Source organism: Ranitomeya imitator, chromosome 10, assembly GCF_032444005.1.
Source record: "Ranitomeya imitator isolate aRanImi1 chromosome 10, aRanImi1.pri, whole genome shotgun sequence".
NCBI classification, from domain to species: Eukaryota; Metazoa; Chordata; class Amphibia; order Anura; family Dendrobatidae; genus Ranitomeya; species Ranitomeya imitator.
In genome coordinates this window covers 128531477-128552668 of record NC_091291.1, presented here as the reverse complement: position 1 = coordinate 128552668, position 21192 = coordinate 128531477, and the positions used below count along the sequence as shown (strand labels likewise).

The 21192-nt window shown below is 46.1% G+C and overlaps 1 protein-coding gene across 1 annotated transcript in view; it reads right to left on the bottom strand.

The window, feature by feature from the left end:
- Positions 1-457: 457 nt before the first annotated feature.
- NOC2L (NOC2 like nucleolar associated transcriptional repressor) overlaps positions 458-21192 on the bottom strand; it is a 101991-nt gene continuing 81256 nt past the window's right edge. The window contains exons 17-19 of the mRNA XM_069741769.1: positions 10370-10502; positions 5226-5342; positions 458-1178 (exon numbers count right to left, since the gene is read on the bottom strand). Coding sequence (XP_069597870.1) covers positions 1009-1178; positions 5226-5342; positions 10370-10502 — 420 coding nt within the window. The 3' untranslated portion in view covers positions 458-1008. The remainder of the gene's footprint in view (positions 1179-5225; positions 5343-10369; positions 10503-21192) is intronic.

Genomic DNA, 21192 nt, shown 5'->3' with positions numbered 1-21192 from the left:
CCAATTCCGTGTGTGGTCCCACCATTACTCCCCTGCACCATGGGGTCATATTCAATTCAGATTTTTTCTTCTTCCCCCTACATCCGATCGCTTGTTCGCTCCGGTCACCTACACCTCAAACATCTCTAGAATTTTGACCTTTTCTTACCTTTGAATCTGCAAAAAAGTCTTACTGTAGCGATTATTCATATTCGTCTGGATTACTGCAACTCTCTACTAATCGGTCTCCTTCTTACTAAACTCTCCAATCCGTCCTGAATGCTGAAGCCAGGATCATATTCCTCACCAAACATTACACCGATGCCTCTACCCTGTGCCAGTCGTTGCACTGGTTGCCCATCCGACAGAGTTCAATATAAAAACTTCTCGCCTTCACACACAAAGCACTCCCCGGTTCAGCACTCTACTTTTCATCACTCCTCTTCAATACACAGATTAAATAAAAACTCAACAAATGTGGAGACGTAGTGGGTCTTATATTAAAAAATAATATCTGTTAACATGTTCTGTACACAATAGTAAGTCCTCCTTCTCAAGACCAGACATGTCCAGTCCGCACGGCCACATCCAATGCCGCAGGATCAGATGTAGATCAGAATGAACCGCGTCTTGTTATACATTAGAGTGAATGTGATATTCAGCGGGTGGCCGACATGTGGAGACCCTGGGACGTCGCACTGACTGAAGGGTTACACAGCCGGCCCCAAATCACCGACAACGGAACCAGATTTTCCCACAGTATCTTTGCTGCATTGTGACTGCGTGCGACCCGCAGGCACTGAAATATTAATTATCACAGCTCGGTAACACTTCATCATTGCATCTGCTCGCCCGTCATGTGTTTGGGGGGTGCAGGGCACGATAATGGTACATGTTCCGGGATTGCCTGCAAAGGTGCCAATTATACCAGTATAATAGCTGGCAGCGGGCGTCCAGTAGACAGATAGGTCAGACACTTGCAGAAGGGCAACCAGCAGAGAAAGAGTTACTGGCCCACCCGGCGCATGTTTACTCATCGTCTGAGAATTCGAGATCCTGCACAATATCTTCTTCCCCTTTGGCGAGTTCCTTTAGGTCGGCCTGAGAGAGGCGCTGCGGCCCCTTCTTCTGGATCTTTTTCTTCTGCGCTCCGGCGTCTCCCGCCTCCTCCTCGTCGTCTTCTTCATCCTGCGATTCCCCTGTGGGCGGAAGAGCAAATATAAATTCTGCTTTATCAGGAAGGAACAAGCCGGCCGAGGGTGGCTCATCACTAATTAATCTCGGCGCTCATTAATTTATCGCCGCTTTCTGCAGCATCCAGATAGAGAGGACACTTGGCCAAGCCGAGCGCTGCAGCCAGATGTGCGTCTGAAGGAAAGACGCTTTCTCGTGAGGATTCAACCCCCCCCCAGCACAAAACAGCCCGTAGTCCTCTATATAATGGGGGGCACTGCTGTATTAAGACGGTACTGTCCGGGAATAAAAGGATTAATTATGTATATACACATGTCCAGTTGTTCAATTCCTAGATCCTTTGTAGTTTGCTGTCAAAATACAGACGCATTATGCTAACAAATCGGTGAATCGGCACCGATCATCACTTTTGCAGCAATGCAGCAAACCAACTACTTTATTACATAGGAAATTATTTTGGCTATTATCAAAACTGCTCCTTTTATTAATTAGATTACAGAACTTGTGCATCTCGAGACCGTCCAGTCAGCACATTTTTGCAGAATACAGAGGTCTGTAACGAAAGGAATAGCTGGCCTCTGAGAATGTGAGGATACTAAGGAATGTGTAAAAATTCCAATATGCAACATGCAATAATACTACATGCTCCATCTCTTAAAGGGATAGCAAATAAATGCAAGTTAAGAGAGGAAAAGGTGATGTCAGGAGAGGTCATCAAGAAAGGAGCAGGGGATGTCGGCAGAGGTTATCAAGAGGAGCAGGGGACGGGATGTCAGCAGGTGGGAAGAGGTCATCAAGAGTAGCGAATGTCGGCAGAGGTCATCAAGAGGATCAGGGGATGTCAGTAGGTGGACAGAGGTCATCATGAGAGGAGCAGGGGATGTCAGCAAGTGAACAGAGGTCATTAGAGGAGCAGGGGATTTTGGCAGAAGTTATCAAGAGGAGCAGGGGTTGTCAGCAGGTGGGAAGAGGTCATCAAGAGGAGCAGGTGGGGGTCGGCAAAGGTCATCAAGAGGAGCAGGGGATGTCGGCAGGTGAGCAGAGGTTATCAAGAGGGGAGCAGGGGATGTCAGCAGGGGTTATTGAAAGAGGAGCAGGGGACAGGGGATGTCAGCAGGTGGGAAGAGGTCATCAAGAGAGGAGCAGGGGATGTCAGCAGGTGGGAAGAGGTCATCATGAGAGGAGCAGGAGATGTCGGTAGGTGGACAGAGGTCATCATGAGAGGAGCAGGAGATGTCGGTAGGTGGACAGAGGTCATCATGAGAGGAGCAGGAGATGTCGGTAGGTGGACAGAGGTCATCATGAGAGGAGCAGGGGTTATTGAAAGAGGAGCAGGGGACAGGGGATGTCAGCAGGTGGGAAGAGGTCATCAAGAGAGGAGCAGGGGATGACGGTAGGTGGACAGAGGTCATCATGAGAGGAGCAGGGGATGTCAGCAGGGGTTAATGAAAGGAGCAGGGGACAGGGGATGTCAGCAGGTGGGAAGAGGTCATCATGAGAGGAGCAGGGGATGTCAGCAGGGGTCATCATGAAAGGAGCAGGGGTCATCATGAGAGGAGCAGGGGATATTGGCAGGGGTCATCAAGAGAGGAGCAGGGGTTGTCAGCAGAGGTTATCATGAGGAGCAGGGGATGTTGGTAAGTGGACAGAGGTCATCATGAGAGGAGCAGGGGGTGTCGGCAGAGGTTATCAAGAGGAGCAGGGGATGTCGGCAGAGGTTATAAAGAGGAGCAGGGGATGTCGGCAGAGGTTATAAAGAGGAGCAGGGGATGTCGGCAGAGGTTATAAAGAGGAGCAGGGGATGTCGGCAGAGGTCATAAAGAGGAGCAGGAGATGTCGGCAGAGGTCATAAAGATAGGAACAGGGGATGTCAACAGGTGGGCAGAGGTTATCAAGAGAGGAGCAGGGGATGTCGGCAGAGGTTATCAAGAGGAGCAGGGGATGTCGGCAGAGGTTATAAAGAGGAGCAGGGGATGTCGGCAGAGGTTATAAAGAGGAGCAGGGGATGTCGGCAGAGGTTATAAAGAGGAGCAGGGGATGTCGGCAGAGGTTATAAAGAGGAGCAGGGGATGTCGGCAGAGGTTATAAAGAGGAGCAGGGGATGTCGGCAGAGGTTATAAAGAGGAGCAGGGGATGTCGGCAGAGGTTATAAAGAGGAGCAGGGGATGTCGGCAGAGGTTATAAAGAGGAGCAGGGGATGTCGGCAGAGGTCATAAAGATAGGAACAGGGGATGTCAACAGGTGGGCAGAGGTTATCAAGAGAGGAGCAGGGGATGTCGGCAGAGGTTATCAAGAGGAGCAGGGGATGTCGGCAGAGGTTATAAAGAGGAGCAGGGGATGTCGGCAGAGGTTATAAAGAGGAGCAGGAGATGTCGGCAGAGGTCATAAAGATAGGAACAGGGGATGTCAACAGGTGGGCAGAGGTTATCAAGAGAGGAGCAGGGGATGTCGGCAGAGGTTATCAAGAGGAGCAGGGGATGTCGGCAGAGGTTATAAAGAGGAGCAGGGGATGTCGGCAGAGGTTATAAAGAGGAGCAGGGGATGTCGGCAGAGGTCATAAAGAGGAGCAGGGGATGTCGGCAGAGGTCATAAAGAGGAGCAGGGGATGTCGGCAGAGGTCATAAAGATAGGAACAGGGGATGTCAACAGGTGGGCAGAGGTTATCAAGAGAGGAGCAGGGGATGTTGGCAGGTGGGCAGAGGCTTGCAGGACTTTAGAGCATCAGCTACGGACGCTCCACTCTTACCCTCCCGGGTGGAGTTTTCTGCCACATCTGATAGCAGCATAGGTGGATTTACCCCGGATCTGACCGTACTTATTACAAAGTGAAAATCCACAGAAAGAATTGACACACGGAGACTTTAAAAAAAAAAAAAAAAAAAAAAGTCTTAATCTCCGGTCAAATTTCCCCATGAAAAAAGAAAAAAAATGAAAAAAACTGCCCAGCAGGTAAACGAGGATTCCTGGTAGTGTAATAAGCGGCAGATATCGGTGTGCAAATCTGCTAATCTTCCTTTTTATGGATTGGAAATAACTTGATATTTTGGGAATAATGCCGGTATCTAGCCTCGTTCTTGGGATTGCTTGGGTCAGACCCTTAAGCAGAAAGCGACTAATTCTAATTTTCTCATTTTATGGAATGGAAATAACTTCATATTTTGGGAATATATATAACAGAATAGAGTCTTAATGCTTTCATAAAAAAAAACAAAAAAAAAAAACACATGCTTCTATAAAACTTCTTTATCATTACGCATTTGATATCAGGGAATGGAAAGACAAGTGAAGCATATAAACTGCGGAATCCTTCCCGCCGCCTCCTCCGTACTATGTGCCCGGAATCTGGGATGTGACGGTAATCTCCGGGAGGAGGCTCGGCGTATGATCGGATGGATGAGTATCGGGCTATGTAAATGTGCACATGGGGGGAGCGGTAGTGCGGTGTGCCTGCCAGATCTCCGCTCTCCCTGTATCTGGTGATTAATGACACAGGGCCTGCGATAAAGCGTTCTGTCCCACACTGCCTCCACAGCTCATTACCGGCCAGCTGTACTGCATTAACCCCTTAATGCCTCCAGATTCCTGCAATTCCCTCAACTCAAAAACACTTTTTTTTTTTTTTTTGCAACTGCGGGAAATACTGATCCCTGTGTTAAAGCAACAAAAAAACAGGCATATTGTGCAATCACAAATTATAACATTCGCAATATAAAAAGCGCTTCCAGTTATTTGTCATGCTGGTATAAGGTGTTATCTGAGCATGTTCTGGTGCCTACAGAGTGTCTTCGGTATGCTCGAATAATTTGTTCGAGTCCCCGCAGCTGACTGTCTCTTGGTTGTCACATGCAGGGATGGCCTAACAAACAGACAATCCCTGCAAGTGTCGTGGCTGTCGAACAGCCGCGGGGAATCAAACATATTTTTCGAGCACGCCGAAGTCACTCTTAGCACCCGAGCATGCTCAGTTAACACCTTATCCCAGCACGTTCGCTCATCACTATTGATCAGCAGGCCAAGGCATGGATTATTAGTTAACAGGTTCCAGATCTCACCATCAAAATCGCTGTTGTCATCGTCGTCCTCCACCTCGTACTCGCCCTCTTCTCCTTCGCTGCTCAGATCAGAGTCCTCGTCGGATGAATCAGCGCCGCTCTTCGATTTTGACTTTGCTGATAAGAAAGGAAATTAATTATGTATGTTACGGATCCAATTTATGAGCACTAAAGGGGGTCGCAGCGGTGGTTCATTAAAAAAAAATAAAAGATCCTTTTCCTCATCTAGTAAGGCTGAGTCTCCGCTAATGTCCGGTCAATATAACAATTTTAATTCTACTCAAAATGTAATGTTGGGTTGAAATTATTAAAGAAAGTGGCAAGATTAGGCAGGAATAAAGATCCTTGGGATTCCAAATCTGTTTTTTATTAATACCAACGCGTTTCTGTGACGGATTTGCGCCTTTCGAAATGTATAAAAACCAAGATTGGAAGCGTGCCAGTTTCCATTTCACCATTGTACGCCTGGAACAACCCCTTGTGCCGGGCGCGGGGCAGCGGCTTGCTGCGCTTTTATAGGTGTTGTGCCTGCACACGCTACCATCGCTTTCACTAGCCCTTCGCCAGACGGTGTTGCCCTATTTTGTGTGCGCGCTTCTGTCCATCTCCAGGAGTTTCTCTGTCTCATCATCAGCTTTTAAAAATAAGCAACTTGGCTCTTTACTTGTTACTCTCCGTTCTCAAGAATGGAGGGATTTTGAGGTTTATGGTTTACTGCCTAGGTTACCAGCCACCACTGCAGTGTGATCAGAAGTGGCTGGACTGCTAATGAAACTCCGCGCTTACAAGCTCTTTGCTACAGCTCCTCCACTCCTCCCATGCTGCAAGCAGGGGCCAACATTACCCATTCTGCATAAGGCTGGGGCCACACTGCGTTACGGCAGTCCGTTAGACGGACTGCATTAAACGGCGGCATAATGCGGTGTAACGCAGTCCGTTAACGCTGCCATTAACCCCTATTATCGGGCGCATCGCCAACGCATGCCATAATCGGCATGCGCTAGCGATATACCGTCATTCAGTGACGGAGCCTCGGACGCAGGCTGCAGCGCCTGAGGCTCCGTCACCGCTAGCACAGATGAATCATCTGCGATAGCGGTATAGCATAACGCGATGGCATGTATGCTATAGCGTTAATGCACCCTGTCGACGCTATGCGTTGAACGGGCTGCTTTAGCGCAGTATGAACCTGGCCTAAGAGAGGACACTGATGAGGCGGTGGGCTCATGCATGCCGCTAGCCTGAACTGTCAATCATTAGGGCCACACCGCCCTCCGGCACGCAAAAAAACGTGAGGCAGCAGAGTGATGTGATCCTGAAGATAGAAAATGCGATAACTAGTGATGAGCGAGCGTGCTCGGATAAGGCGTTACCCGAACATGCTCGAGTGCTAGTAGAGTGTGATTGAGTCCCCGCGGCTCCATGAAATCCGCAACACATGCAGGGATTGTCGGTCTGTTTGCTGCATGTCTCACAAACAGCCGCGGGGACTCGAACACACCATTAGCACTCGAGCATGCTCTGATAACGCCTTAACCGAGCACGCTCGCTCATCACTAGTTAGAAAAGGAAAGTCTTCCCAGTTAGGCGGCAATATGGGAGTGAGGAGCGTGTAGTACGGCAGCGGTGCGCAGAGCACTAGAGTGGGCGACATTGCAGATGCTGCAGACTAGCACAGATGAGGCCGGGGGAACCAAGCGCTCCACACAACGAGGAGGATGTGTTATGCGTGCAGTGTCCTGACAAAAACATAAATCCGGCAGGGTGCGAACGCCAAGTCTGGATGACAGGAAGCGAGAATGTTCCTGAATGAGAGAGCGTAACACCGTGAAATGCTCGAGAGGCCTGACGAGAGGCATGAAATGAAAAACACAGACAGAAAGATCATCAAGGAGGAGTGACATATTACAGAAGAAAAAAAAATAAAAAAATCTGGAATTTTAAAACAGGTGATGTGCGAGAAGAACGGAAGGATTCAATCAGTGAGAAGCGGTGAGGAGAGAAACCTACAGAGCCCTGCGCGGGGTGAATGCGGGCAGAGTAACGAGGCAGGTCTCCAGCGTCCATTAGCGCGCCGTCAGTAAGCACTCGCGCTGCTCATTAGAGGGGCTCTCACGGATACTCCAGCTGCCCACTCCTCTCCGCTAATTACCTGACGAGGAGAACATCCGGCGGTGCTGGGAGAGCCATTAATAAGCCCTGGCTGCACGGTGTGCTCCGGCACAGATCTGTCACCAGCGTCTTATATGTGCGTGCGTGCGTGCGTGCGTGCGTACAAATGTAGGTTTGTAAATGGCCTATGCATTGTGCCAGCATAATTACATGGTCAATGAGTTGACAATTCCCGTGTATAACGGTAATAATCCAGGTCTATGTTCTCATATACAGCTGGAAACATTGACCGTTCTCACAAAAGACAACCTGACAGGGCCGGCCGTTCCTCAGCGCTCCCATATCGTGCACGGAGAGCGGACATCTGACGGCTAATCTTTGCAGCATGTTGTAGTCCGGGCCATTGAGGACAGATGTTCCAAATTATCTCTCGTTCCCTAAGGGGTCATGAGCTACAAAAGGAAGGTCCACCTGCGGTCAGCGAGGCCTGTGTGGGACCTACGGACAGAATTAACAACAGATTTTTGGCAAGGCATATAAGCTGCTGTGTGGGCGGGAGGCGGGATATTGGTGGGGCTACAGTGATTTCATCATGGAGGTCACCGCTCTAGACCTGGTCCCACCGGATGAGTAAAGAGGACCCCCGTCAGAGAAGAGAGTCTACGGAACGTAGTTTTCTGAATGTACAAGAGGGATGAGATATATCTCAAAATGTGCAAACCCCACAGACGACTAGAAAAAGGAAAGCAAAGATATAGAGCGAAAACAAAAACTACAGGGAAGAAAAAAAGATCATAAGAGAAGAGAAAACAATAAAACACAAGTGCAAGATACAGAGAACGAAGGGGTAGAGAAACCATGGTGTAAGAAGAAGCAGCGGCAAAGGGCTAGCCTTACACGTAATGCTGAATGAGGGGCGTTATTAAGAGGTTAGGTTGAGGAGCTATTCATGGGATATCCTTCACCTCTCAAATAGGTCCTCTGATGAATTTGTGTGCAAAGTCCTGCAGCCTACATTTCCTTGATGCCTCAGGCTTGGCAGAGTCTCTTGTGGTGCTCAGTCCTATATGGTAGCAGCAAGTGATAGGACAGAAGTTTTAGGTCACACAGCTAAGCGATTCCTCCTGCTTGTGATAAGTTACTCCTTGTAAGTTGTAACAAGCAGGAGGCAGGAAATAGCAGTATGAGGCTGTATTACATGGAACACACTGATGATTCGGCACGCATTACTGACAAATCATACTATAGACAGGTAGTGAGTCAAGAGAAGATTTATAACTAATTGTACAGTTGATGACTCCATGCAATGACTGCTTCCTGATAGAAAACAGAGGAAATCTTCAGCTGCATTGGGGATATGGCAAAAATAAAAAAGGGCAGAGCAAGTGGAGAGGAGCATGAGAACAGTCACAGGTGATTACTTCCTCTAGTTCACAGGCCCATTACACACATCCGCGTTTCATAGAGGCCTATGAAGCTAATGAGTTTGGGTCAGAAGATCCACAGGCAGTCTGTACATGGCGGTCTACATCAGGCTGGTTTCACACATCCGTGTATCACAGTCAAACATCAACCTCTTGCCTGCACAGGAGAGCTGGTACTGGACTAGTCCTAAGATAGGAAATCATATACAAATACTGTGGGAGGAGTAATAATAAAAATAGTAGCAAATACTTACAATTATAATTATAGTATAGTTTTTCTGGTTTGCTAGATCGCTTACCTCACGTGCAGGCATGGCAGTAGCTTCAGTATCCATGGTTAGGACCACTCATATAGTCACCGTTCGTAATTTAGTTGTTAGTGATTGCAACCTTGGATATCTAAGCTACTGCAATGCCCTGCACACGGGGTAAGCGACATAGCTAATCAGAAGAACTATACTACATTTCTAATTGGAAGCATTTACTAATATTATTATTATACCTACTGAATATATGGGATAGGATCTTAGGGATAATAATACCCCTTTAATATGTGAACACCTAACTTCTTACTCACTAATTATAATGTTGGCAGAGGCAGATGTTAAGAAATAGTCAGAGAGATGACTGAGGTCCAATAGAATTTTGGGCCCAAATTGTAAAGTATAAATGAGGATGAGAGACAATGATCAGAAGAGTATCATCCGTAGTAACTCAGCTACAAAGTGCAGACCCTGTAAGGTTACAGAGCGGGGGGCCGAGTGCTGAGGAACAGAGAAAAGTCACAATGCTCTGCTGACTCCATAACTGCAGAGTCCAGACCTCCTCTGGTATTAACACCAGCACAAACACTGCGCCCCCGCCACTGGGAGCTTCATGCAGCCTTACATCACCAAGCACAATGCAGAGCGTAGGATGGAGTGGTATAAAGCACCTTTGGAAAAAAACCTAACCAGCCGCACAGAGCCCCGACCTCAGCCACATCCAACAACTTTGGGATCAACTTTATAACAGAGATTTTGAGCCTCAAGATAAGTGTCTGACCTCACAGATGCTCTTCTGGATAAATATGCAAAACCTCCTGCTGAACTAATCTTACATCTGTGTGTGAACCGTATCAATGCAGATAAACAGCTTCCCGGCCAAGTAAATCTTCCTCCATGAAGCCCGGCGACAGCCATTAAGCCAGGTTTCACATCTGCATCAGGCTCATTGGTATCGTAATTGCGTTTCAAATTAGGGTCCAAAAGCCGAGGAGGCGCACAATAATAGGCCTTAAAGAATACGCCGCCCAAAACGGCTTCCCTTTAGGGCTAATTAAAGGCTCATCAACCCCAGATAGCGAGGACAGTCTGCAGCAGCAATTACCAGCAGGTCGTAGAAAATTGGCAAAATCTTGTTTCTTTTTTTTTTGCATTCGCCTGCCCCTGCCAACACACAAGTGCTTTCTAAATCAATGTCTCGAGTAGGGCAAACACTTTCTTACAGGATTCACTCCCCGCCTGTAAAGATAATAAAAAGTTTGCATTTGCTGTGAAGTGGTTACACAGAGCTAGGACAATCCTCACCACCGGGGGGCGCTATCCCGGTACATTCATCTTTGCTCACCTTTCAGGGACAGACCCCCTGCGCAGCTCTCGGAATCGCTGTCGGATTCGAACAGGTCTTTGAATTCTCTCTTATCTTCCACCTTCTTCTCTAGATTTCTCTTCTTGATCTCTGGGAGATTCAAGTCCTCCATCTAAAGAAAAAAATAAAGAACAAAAGTTATCAATAGGAGAGCAAATAAAGAAATGGTCACACCCATGTCATGTACCTACTCCGATACAACGAAGAGTGGACGGTCTACTGGTGCTGAGCAGTTGAAAAGACATTACCATAGAATCTGTCAGCAGAAAACGACTGTTCAAACCAAGCACAGGCGCCTAGTGCACCCTTGGTGTGGCCAAGCAGCTCAATACATCTTCCCTCCTACTTTTTGTTTTTCCATCCATCACCGCCTTCATTCTGGCTCCTCTAAGGCTAGAGCTGTCAATCGAGGAAGAGAAGGGCGGAAAAAAGATGAAAAACCTGTACCTGGGCAGGAGCACAGAGGTTTCTGGCCGTGCCATAATGTACGAGCGCCTGTTTGAACAGTCATTTTCTGCTGGCAGACTCCCTTTAACAAAGTAGCTCTACTAAGCTCCGTAGATTTGACGATAATGATTGAAAAATTATGAAATCCAAATTTTTAACCCTTTTCCTTCTTCGCTCTCCATTGAAAAATAGAAAAGGCACAGACTGAACGTAAACATTTCTCACCTACGGCACAATGTATACCATGCCATGACACATGAAGTCCTCCTCCTCCTATCACCTTTGTATCCTCTTAATATATTGCAGTCATTATATTATACAGCTCTGTGTACTTACAATTGCTCATTTTGCCTTTCTACCCAGCTAATTTTTCTCTTGTCCATTAGGTCTATGACATCATGTGATTGAAAACTGACTAGCTGAATCCTTCTAAGCTGTATGTAGAAACAGGAGGACAATTTTCCCTGTATGAGTCATGAGTCACTGCAAAATACCCTAGCAAAGGGAGAAGGGAGCAGCTGCAGAAGGAGTTGAAGAGGGAATTGATAAATGAAGGAAGAGAGACTTCCTGTTTATATATAGATCAGAAAAAAAGAGAAGAATTAGCTGGGTAAAAAGGCAAAATGAGCAATTGTAAGCACACAGTGCCATATTATATGATGACTGCAATATATTAAGAGGATAAAAACTTTGATGGGAGGAGGAGAAGGAGGGCTTCTGTATGGGACAATATGGTGCTGTATCGGGTGGCTATGGTCCAGTACCGAGCTCCACTGCTGCTCCCAATGTCTTATTGTCTGCAGCGCTGAGCTCATGTCAACACCGCTGCTACAATCACTGAGCTCAGCACTTCGTGCCCTCCACACGGGCAGAGATGCTGAGCTTGGTGACCTCAGGCTACACGAGCTGTTCAGATTTACACTTTTTGGGGGGGTGTCCAAATCCTAAGAATAAATACTACACAGTGGGGGATTACATGGTTGGACACACATAGGAAGAAAGTTGGCTCTCTAGTATCAATCTTTGACTAATCCTTAAAGGGGTTCCCCTGGCATATCCTTAAAGGGGTTCCCCTGGCATGTGATGTTGATGACCTATACGTATATCAGAACGATGGGGGTCGTATGTTTGGCACCCCCATAGATCAGCTATTATCAGGTCTGGCCATGGCTGAAAATAAACTTCAAATGTGGCCCCATTCAATGTGGAGCAACCAGAGCTGCTGACTGCCGATCAGTGGGATATGTGCAGAGCTTCCCTTTTAATTTACAGACAGATGTTTCGGGGGTTTTGATTTATTTCAATACAGAGCTGGCCGCGGTCTTTGCCAGTGTGGTCTTGGTTTCTCCTCGTGCAGAGGGAGCCATAGGCCAGGCAATGAAACTTGGGAAAAAGTTATGCAAATTAGCTGTCCTCTAAGAGGAGGAAAGCTGCCCTCTACTGCCACCTATTGGAGGGTAGGTCGATGTAGGATGTACAAACCAACCTAGAAGGAGCAGAATGTATCATTACTAATGATAAGCGAGCATGCTCGAGAGTTAATAGAGTGTCTTCGGTGTGCTCGAATACTATGTACGAGTCCCCACGGATCATGTCTCATGGCTGTTAGACACTTGAAACACATGCTGGGATTGCCTAACACAGCGTTTCTCAACTCCAGTCCTCAAGACCCCACAACAGGTCCTGTTCTCAGGATTTCCTTAGTATTGCACAGGCGATGAAATTAATACTTGAGCAGGTGATGAAATTATCACCTGTGCAATACTAAGGAAATCCAGAAAACATGACCTGTTGTGGGGTCTTGAGGACTGGAGTGGAGAAACACTGGTCTGACAGCATGCGTTGCGGCCAAACCACCATAAGACATGCAGCCGCAGGGACCCGTACACAGTATTCGAGCACACCGAAGACACTCAACGCACGAGCATAACACCTTATCCGAGCACGCTCGCTCATCGCTAATCATTACTCAGTCTGGAAAAGCATTGGGGTATGAGTACAGACAAGGCGGCAAAAAACCCTCCAAAAAACCCACCAGAAATTTATGTTATACGCGATACACTTGAGGCAGAACAGAAAATTGTTAAAATACAGAGTGGCGCCCGGCGACCCTCAATAGGTAACCCTCTAAAATTAAATAGCCACAAAAAAAATATCTACTATATAATTGTCTAAGGGTCACTTCAGTCTTTCTGTCTGTCTGTCACGGATATTCATTGGCCGCAGCCTCTGTGTCATGGACTCCAAGTCGCTGATTGGTCATGGCTAAACGCCCATGACCATTGCCACGACCAATCAGCGATGGGCACAGTCCGGCGGCAACATGGCCGCTCCTTCCTCCCCGCAGTCAGTGCCCGCTCCGTACTCCCCTCCAGTCAGCCCTCACACAGGGTTGTTAAGGAGGGCGTTAAACTAGAAGAAGAGGGGACGGGAAGAAAAACATTAGACTCGAACAAAGACGACCCAGGAAAACATACTCAGAAGGGAGGTAAGAACATTTCTAAAACAATCCACAGTGAGGAGATTGGAACAAAACAAAATCCTCTAAACTGCATGCTCGCAAACGCCAGAAGCCTGACAAACAAGATGGAAGAACTAGAAGCAGAAATATCTACAGGTAACTTTGACATAGTGGGAATAACCGAGACATGGTTAGATGAAAGCTATGACTGGGCAGTTAACTTACAGGGTTACAGTCTGTTTAGAAAGGATCGTAAAAATCGGAGAGGAGGAGGGGTTTGTCTCTATGTAAAGTCTTGTCTAAAGTCCACTTTAAGGGAGGATATTAGCGAAGGGAATGAAGATGTCGAGTCCATATGGGTTGAAATTCATGGAGGGAAAAATGGTAACAAAATTCTCATTGGGGTCTGTTACAAACCCCCAAATATAACAGAAAGCAGGGAAAGTCTACTTCTAAAGCAGATAGATGAAGCTGCAACCCATAATGAGGTCCTGGTTATGGGGGACTTTAACTACCCGGATATTAACTGGGAAACAGAAACCTGTGAAACCCATAAAGGCAACAGGTTTCTGCTAATAACCAAGAAAAATTATCTTTCACAATTGGTGCAGAATCCAACCAGAGGAGCAGCACTTTTAGACCTAATACTATCTAATAGACCTGACAGAATAACAAATCTGCAGGTGGTTGGGCATCTAGGAAATAGCGACCACAATATTGTGCAGTTTCACCTGTCTTTCACTAGGGGGACTTGTCAGGGAGTCACAAAAACATTGAACTTTAGGAAGGCAAAGTTTGAACAGCTTAGAGATGCCCTTAATCTGGTAGACTGGGACAATATCCTCAGAAATGAGAATACAGATAATAAATGGGAAATGTTTAAGAACATCCTAAATAGGCAGTGTAAGCGGTTTATACCTTGTGGGAATAAAAGGACTAGAAATAGGAAAAACCCAATGTGGCTAAACAAAGAAGTAAGACAGGCAATTAACAGTAAAAAGAAAGCATTTGCACTATTAAAGCAGGATGGCACCATTGAAGCTCTAAAAAACTATAGGGAGAAAAATACTTTATCTAAAAAACTAATTAAAGCTGCCACAAAGGAAACAGAGAAGCACATTGCTAAGGAGAGTAAAACTAATCCCAAACTGTTCTTCAACTATATCAATAGTAAAAGAATAAAAACTGAAAATGTAGGCCCCTTAAAAAATAGTGAGGAAAGAATGGTTGTAGATGACGAGGAAAAAGCTAACATATTAAACACCTTCTTCTCCACGGTATTCACGGTGGAAAATGAAATGCTAGGTGAAATCCCAAGAAACAATGAAAACCCTATATTAAGGGTCACCAATCTAACCCAAGAAGAGGTGCGAAACCGGCTAAATAAGATTAAAATAGATAAATCTCCGGGTCCGGATGGCATACACCCACGAGTACTAAGAGAACTAAGTAATGTAATAGATAAACCATTATTTCTTATTTTTAGTGACTCTATAGCGACAGGGTCTGTTCCGCAGGACTGGCGCATAGCAAATGTGGTGCCAATATTCAAAAAGGGCTCTAAAAGTGAACCTGGAAATTATAGGCCAGTAAGTCTAACCTCTATTGTTGGTAAAATATTTGAAGGGTTTCTGAGGGATGTTATTCTGGATTATCTCAATGAGAATAACTGTTTAACTCCATATCAGCATGGGTTTATGAGAAATCGCTCCTGTCAAACCAATCTAATCAGTTTTTATGAAGAGGTAAGCTATAGACTGGACCACGGTGAGTCATTGGACGTGGTATATCTCGATTTTTCCAAAGCGTTTGATACCGTGCCGCACAAGAGGTTGGTACACAAAATGAGAATGCTTGGTCTGGGGGAAAATGTGTGTAAATGGGTTAGTAACTGGCTTAGTGATAGAAAGCAGAGGGTGGTTATAAATGGTATAGTCTCTAACTGGGTCGCTGTGACCAGTGGGGTACCGCAGGGGTCGGTATTGGGACCTGTTCTCTTCAACATATTCATTAATGATCTGGTAGAAGGTTTACACAGTAAAATATCGATATTTGCAGATGATACAAAACTATGTAAAGCAGTTAATACAAGAGAAGATAGTATTCTGCTACAGATGGATCTGGATAAGTTGGAAACTTGGGCTGAAAGGTGGCAGATGAGGTTTAACAATGATAAATGTAAGGTTATACACATGGGAAGAGGGAATCAATATCACCATTACACACTGAACGGGAAACCACTGGGTAAATCTGACAGGGAGAAGGACTTGGGGATCCTAGTTAATGATAAACTTACCTGGAGCAGCCAGTGCCAGGCAGCAGCTGCCAAGGCAAACAGGATCATGGGGTGCATTAAAAGAGGTCTGGATACACATGATGAGAGCATTATACTGCCTCTGTACAAATCCCTAGTTAGACCGCACATGGAGTACTGTGTCCAGTTTTGGGCACCGGTGCTCAGGAAGGATATAATGGAACTAGAGAGAGTACAAAGGAGGGCAACAAAATTAATAAAGGGGATGGGAGAAATAAAATACCCAGATAGATTAGCGAAATTAGGATTATTTAGTCTAGAAAAAAGACGACTGAGGGGCGATCTAATAACCATGTATAAGTATATAAGGGGACAATACAAATATCTCGCTGAGGATCTGTTTATACCAAGGAAGGTGACGGGCACAAGGGGGCATTCTTTGCGTCTGGAGGAGAGAAGGTTTTTCCACCAACATAGAAGAGGATTCTTTACTGTTAGGGCAGTGAGAATCTGGAATTGCTTGCCTGAGGAGGTGGTGATGGCGAACTCAGTCGAGGGGTTCAAGAGAGGCCTGGATGTCTTCCTGGAGCAGAACAATATTGTATCATACAATTATTAGGTTCTGTAGAAGGACGTAGATCTGGGTATTTATTATGATGGAATATAGGCTGAACTGGATGGACAAATGTCTTTTTTCGGCCTTACTAACTATGTTACTATGTTACAGGGTTAATGCCAGTGATAATGGACCGCGTTATGCCGCGGTGTAACGCACTCCATTAACGCTGCTATTAACCCTGTGTGACCAAATTTTTTACTATTGATGCTGCCTATGCAGCCTCAATAGTAAAAAGATCTAAGGTTAAAAATAATAAAAAATAAATAAATAAAATCATCATATACTCACATTCCGGCGCCTTTCCCACTCCTCGCGATGCTCCGGTGACCAGTCCATGCAAGCGGCAGGTTCCGGTGGCAAGGATGGTATGCGACAAGGACCTGCCATGACGTCACGGTCGCGACGTCATCACAGGTCCCGCGCCCATACCAACCCTGGGACCGGAAGCTGCCGCGTGTACCGCACACAGGGCCAGAACTTCAACGGCGGGTGAGTATATGTTTATTTTTTATTTTAAGTCTGTATACTACATGGCTCTGCGATGTATACTACATGGCTCTGTGCTGTATATTCCATCACTGTGCAATATACTCCGTGGACACCATTTATAGAAAGGGTACAACTGTTGATCCCTCCAGTTCTGGATGTGGAAAGTCAGCATGAAAAATAGGATTATGTAATCTGCAGAACACAATGGGGGATTCATCGGCGGCGGCGGCCCCCTCTCTCCTGTCAGATCGCTGCTACCCCTCGTTAATAAGCAGACGATAATGAGATAACAGGAAGCCCGCGAGAGCCTCCCAGGCCGGCATCTTTTATTTCCTCGATTTTATTTTTTTTCCCTCTTATTGAAGTAGCTGAGCCCTCCGCTCGTTAATCTGCTGCTCTTAATGAAGGAGCTAACGACTGCTGCCACCCTTCCACAGCGGCATCATTAGAGGCTGTTAGAAGCTCCAGGAAAAATGCTTAGCGCGGTAATTATTAGCGCTGACGAGAGACGAAAGCTCTCACACACTCACCTACGCACAAGCGCGTACGGGCGCCGCCGCAGACAGCCGTCACATCTACCAGAGCAGCCGCCCGCGCTGCAGCCGCCCGCGCTCTCCGGGAAACCTACGGGCTCATTATATCTGGAGGTCTCACGTCCACAAGTCTCGGGCCTCGTGCACACAGCTGTACGGAGCCGGGGGCGCTGCGCATGCCGCCATATGGTGCTGCATGTGCCTTTATACTTCTTATTTTCTTTTATGTTAGGTTTATTTTCGCGTCCAATATGGGTCCACCGCTGATTCTCCGTGTCTGCTTCTGCCTTGTTGCTTACAGCACCAATGTCATTTCGACAGCGCTGCAGCCAGTCACCAAGCTCAGCAACTCTGCCTGTGTAGAGGCCATGAAATTCTGAGCTCAGTGATTGTAGCAGCGCTGCAGACAATAAGACATCAGCGCTGCAGACAATAAGACAACGGGAGCAGCAGTGGAGACTTGGTGCTGGACCCGAGTAGGGTTAATAAAGCATTTTTTAACAACAATTGCCTTTCTCACCCTTCCTGGGTCCAGCACAGTCTCCACTGCTGCTCCCAATGTCTGTTATTGTCTGCAGCGCTGATATCATGTCAATAACACTGCTACAATCACTGAGCTCAGCACTTACAGGCAGAATTGCCGAGCTTGGTGACTGGCTGCAGCGCAATCGAAATGATATTGGTGCTCTAAAGGAACAATACACCAAAAGCAGAGGCGGAGATCAATTCTGGACCTGGGGAGGGTGAGGTTTTTTTTCCCCACACACACTGAGCCTGGTGACCAAAACTGACCTAACAATAGAAAGCCCCATTAAATTGGAGACCCCCAAGACCAGCCATAAGCCAAGTTCACACAGCGGTCTTTTGTTTTTGTTTTTTCTCCAGGTTTTGAAAAGTGCTGCGTTTTTCTAGCACAAACCGCTTCAGGAAATGTTCTGTTCATGGGAAGTTTTTTTTTTTTTTTTTTTTCCTGATGAGGATTTTGAAGTGTTTTTTTCCCCCCATGAAATGATTTTTTTTTTTTGTTGAAGCCTTTTGGTTGGGCAGTGCCAAGCAGAGTGGATTCCATCAGGCGTTTTTCCAAACCTCTTGAAAAATAAAACACAAACTCCTCATATGAACTGGAAAGTGAATTTTCCATAGAAATGAATAGGAATGAGTTTGTTTTTTTTTAGCCAGCAATTTTTGAGAAAGATTTTGGGAGTTGATTGGGCTCCAAATACCTCAGTGTGAACACAGTCCGAGGACGATGTATCGCAGCTTTGTGAAAGTGGGAAGTTTTAAGCTGCGCAATTTGCAATGTGTGCGATTTTACAAAAAAATAAAGTGCAAATAGCTTGTGCCTCATTCACACAGCTGTTATTTGCACACGTTCTATTTGTATTTTTTCGCAGAAAATAAAATAAAATGGAGGATAGCACTCAGGTGGCATCCGAGTGCAGTTTTTCCTCTGAAAAGTTGAAAAAAAAATTGAGAAAAAAAAAAAAAATCATCTTTATAAATATGACTGCTGGAGGAAAGAAAAAAAAAAAGCAGCGGCATTTTGCCACAATTTTGCACTAGTTTTTGTCCAGCAGAAAATACCAGAAACACAGATGCATTGGTATTTCATCAATATTTTGAAGTATTTCTATGGGCAGATTTTTTTTTTTTTTTTTTTTTTTTTAACGAGTACAAGATAAAGGGAACACTGTGGGAGACCTGAACGTCTCAGACGCGCGTTTCTCCTGCATGTTTCTGCTCGCCGAGCGTTTGCAGCGCCCACTCAATCAGCACAGCGTGCACACAGCCTGTACGGGAACGCTGACGCAGAGAGGGGTTAGGACGGAGCGGGCGATAAAGACATTCGTGTCTGGACGCCTTCGGAAAAATAGCATTAAGCTACTTACTGGTAGCGGCATTTTTCGGAGGCCCATGACAGCACACGAGAGAGGGGATCTGCCCTTAAGGAACAGGAAACCTACAGATACAAAAGGGCGGCACCTCTCCCCATGCATCAGTTGTATTTCAGAGCCTGAGAGGACTGCCGCGGTTAGTGGTACACAAATATACAATATATACATTATATACATTTGAAACAAAATAACCCATTATTGTAATAAGACACCATACGTGAGATTTACATATTACGCTATATACATATCAGGAAGTGCTACCCCCACGTGAATAGGGAGGGAACTAAGGGTGCTGTCATGGGCCTCCGAAAAATGCCGCTACCAGTAAGTAGCTTAATGCTTTATTCGGACTCCCATGACAGCACACGAGAGATTTACAGAGATGTAAGCTACCTTAGGGAGGGACTATAGATTGTAGCACCCTTAACCCAAAGGAAAGATCAGAGGAGGACCCCAAATCCAACCGATAGTGTTTAAAGAAAGTGGAAGGGGATGACCATGTGGCCGCCTTACATATCTGCTCCACTGACACTCCAGATCTTTCTGCCCAGGATGACGCCATGGCCCGGGTGGAATGTGCCTTTAGGTTCTGCGGAGCTGGCCCCCCACCTGCTGTATAAGCTAGAGAGATAGTTTCCCTAATCCATTTAGCCAGTAAATATTTCGATACTCTAAATCCTTTCTTTGGACCTTGGAAGGAAAGAAGCAGTGCCCCATCTTTCTTCCAATTATCAGTAGCTGAAATATACTGAAGAAGAGATCTCCTGACGTCTAACATATGAAGCTCCTGCTCTTTAGTATTAGAGGGATTAGGAATAAAGGACGGCAAAACTATCTCCTGTGATTTATGGAAACGTGTCGCCACCTTTGGTAGATATGCTGGGTCTGGTCTAAGGACTACTGTCTGACAAGATTTCAGTGTATGGAGGAGCTCTGGAAAGTGCCTGTATATCCCCTATCCTGCGAGCTGAGGTTATGGCGATCAGGAAGGCTGTCTTAAGTGTCAACATTTTGATCGAGGCCTCCTGCAGAGGTTCAAAGGGGGGTTTAGTTAGAGAGGACAGAACTAAATTTAAATCCCATGGAACTGTTCTGTCTTTATGCAGTGGTGTAGATCTACTAACTGCCTTCATAAACCTCGCTATCCAGTAGTTATTCGCTATATTACAGGAAAACAGGGCACCTAAAGCTGAGACCTGTACCCTAAGGGTACTAGGAGAGAGTTTCAACTCGAACCCCTTCTGTAGGAACTCTAGGATTTGTTGTACTGGCACCCCGTCTTGGATATTAAACTTTGAACAAGACAAGAACTTTCTCCAAGTCCTAGAGTAGATTTTCGTAGTTATTTGCTTTCTACTCTTTAGGAGCGTCTCCACCAAGTTTGGAGAGAAGCCTTTCCCCACTAATAGTGACCGTTCAAACACCATGCCGTCAAATGGAGCCCCGTCACTTGTGGATGGGAGATCGGTCCCTGCGAAAGCAAGTTCGGGATCTCTGGCAGTACCCAGGGGACCGCTACAGACATTGTCTTGAGCCAGGCAAACCAGGTTCTTCTGGGCCAAAAGGGGGCGATAAGGATGACTTTCGCTCGATCCTCCCTGATTTTCCTCACCACTAGAGGTATCAGGTTCAGTGGTGGGAAAGCATAGGCTAGTGGAAAATCCCATTTTATGAGAAACGCGTCTACCGCCAGGGGATTCTCCCTGGGATTTAGGGAGCAAAAAAGTTTTACTTTTCTGTTGTTTCTGGTGGCGAATAGATCCACCACTGGTTGACCCCATCTGCGGACGACAAGATTGAAAATGTCCTCGTTGAGAGACCACTCTCCCTGTTTTAACACATTTCGGCTGAGGAAATCTGCTGCCACATTTTCTTTTCCTTTGATGTGAAGAGCTGTCAAAGATAGAAAATTGAGCTCTGCCACCTGGAACAACCGATCCGTGATCTGCATTAAAGTTTCGGAACGAGTTCCCCCTTGCCGGTTTATGTAAGCGACCGCCACTCTGTTGTCCGACAGAATTCTGACGTGCTGGCCCTGCAGATATACGAGGAATTTTTTAACAGCCAGTTCAACCGCCAACAACTCTCTTTGATTTGATGAAAA